Raw genomic sequence first — 711 nt, forward strand, 5'->3', positions numbered from 1 at the left:
TGGGTTCAGGAGGCCTCGACGTAAATGTCAGGATGAAGACAGCCTTTGTGCGCGCCCGTGCCGTGGGTTATTTCTTGGCCTGCTCACGAGGAAAGTCCTGTTTGGCTGCTGCGCTTCAGGAAAAAATATGTGAGACATGGGGAAGATGGGCAGGAGGCGGCAGCGCAGGGAGAGGCATTGAGAACAGTTAGCTGAGGGAAGACCGGGCGGCTCGGGGTGCTGGAATGAGACGGGAGGTGTTTGGCCAGAGTCGCATCAGCGCTCCCACAGCCCTGCCCTGGCCTGGCTGGAAAACTGCGCTGGGCTGTGAGTAGCTCAGCTGGAGAGAGAATACGGCCCTGTTTTTTCATGTTGTAATTGAGTCGTGGTTAATAAGCGGTGCAGTATGCAGCTCTTTGATCTCCTGCTGCTCCCGCTGTCTTAACCAGGTGGCAGGAGACACCCCGAACCAACAAGTTTGAGTAGTGAACGTGCTTGTTTTCCTCCGAGTTAAGCTGCGGTGCTTGGGCTGGTGAGCGTGGGGCAGTGTCACTGGCTGCTACAGCCCCTTTCACCAGCACTTCTTGAACTTGTATTTTCAGTATCTGGCCCGCAGACCATCGTGGAGCTCTTCTTTCAAGAGGTGGCCAGAAAGCACATCATCTCCCGGCTCTTCTTGCAAGCAAACACCCCTTTGACTGAGACAAGTTTGAACTGGCCCCATCTTGTTAC

At 55.0% G+C, this 711-nt stretch overlaps 1 protein-coding gene across 1 annotated transcript in view; it reads left to right on the forward strand.

Annotated features, from left to right (window-relative positions):
• Window positions 1–711, forward strand: part of NUP160 (nucleoporin 160kDa) — a gene marked incomplete at both ends in the record, with an annotated part of 27,462 nt that overhangs the window by 14,947 nt on the left and 11,804 nt on the right. The window contains 1 exon segment of the mRNA XM_010136098.1: window positions 582–706. Coding sequence (XP_010134400.1) covers window positions 582–706 — 125 coding nt within the window.

This window comes from Buceros rhinoceros, unplaced genomic scaffold (assembly GCF_000710305.1).
Source record: "Buceros rhinoceros silvestris isolate BGI_N320 unplaced genomic scaffold, ASM71030v1 scaffold23645, whole genome shotgun sequence".
Lineage (NCBI taxonomy): Eukaryota > Metazoa > Chordata > Aves > Bucerotiformes > Bucerotidae > Buceros > Buceros rhinoceros.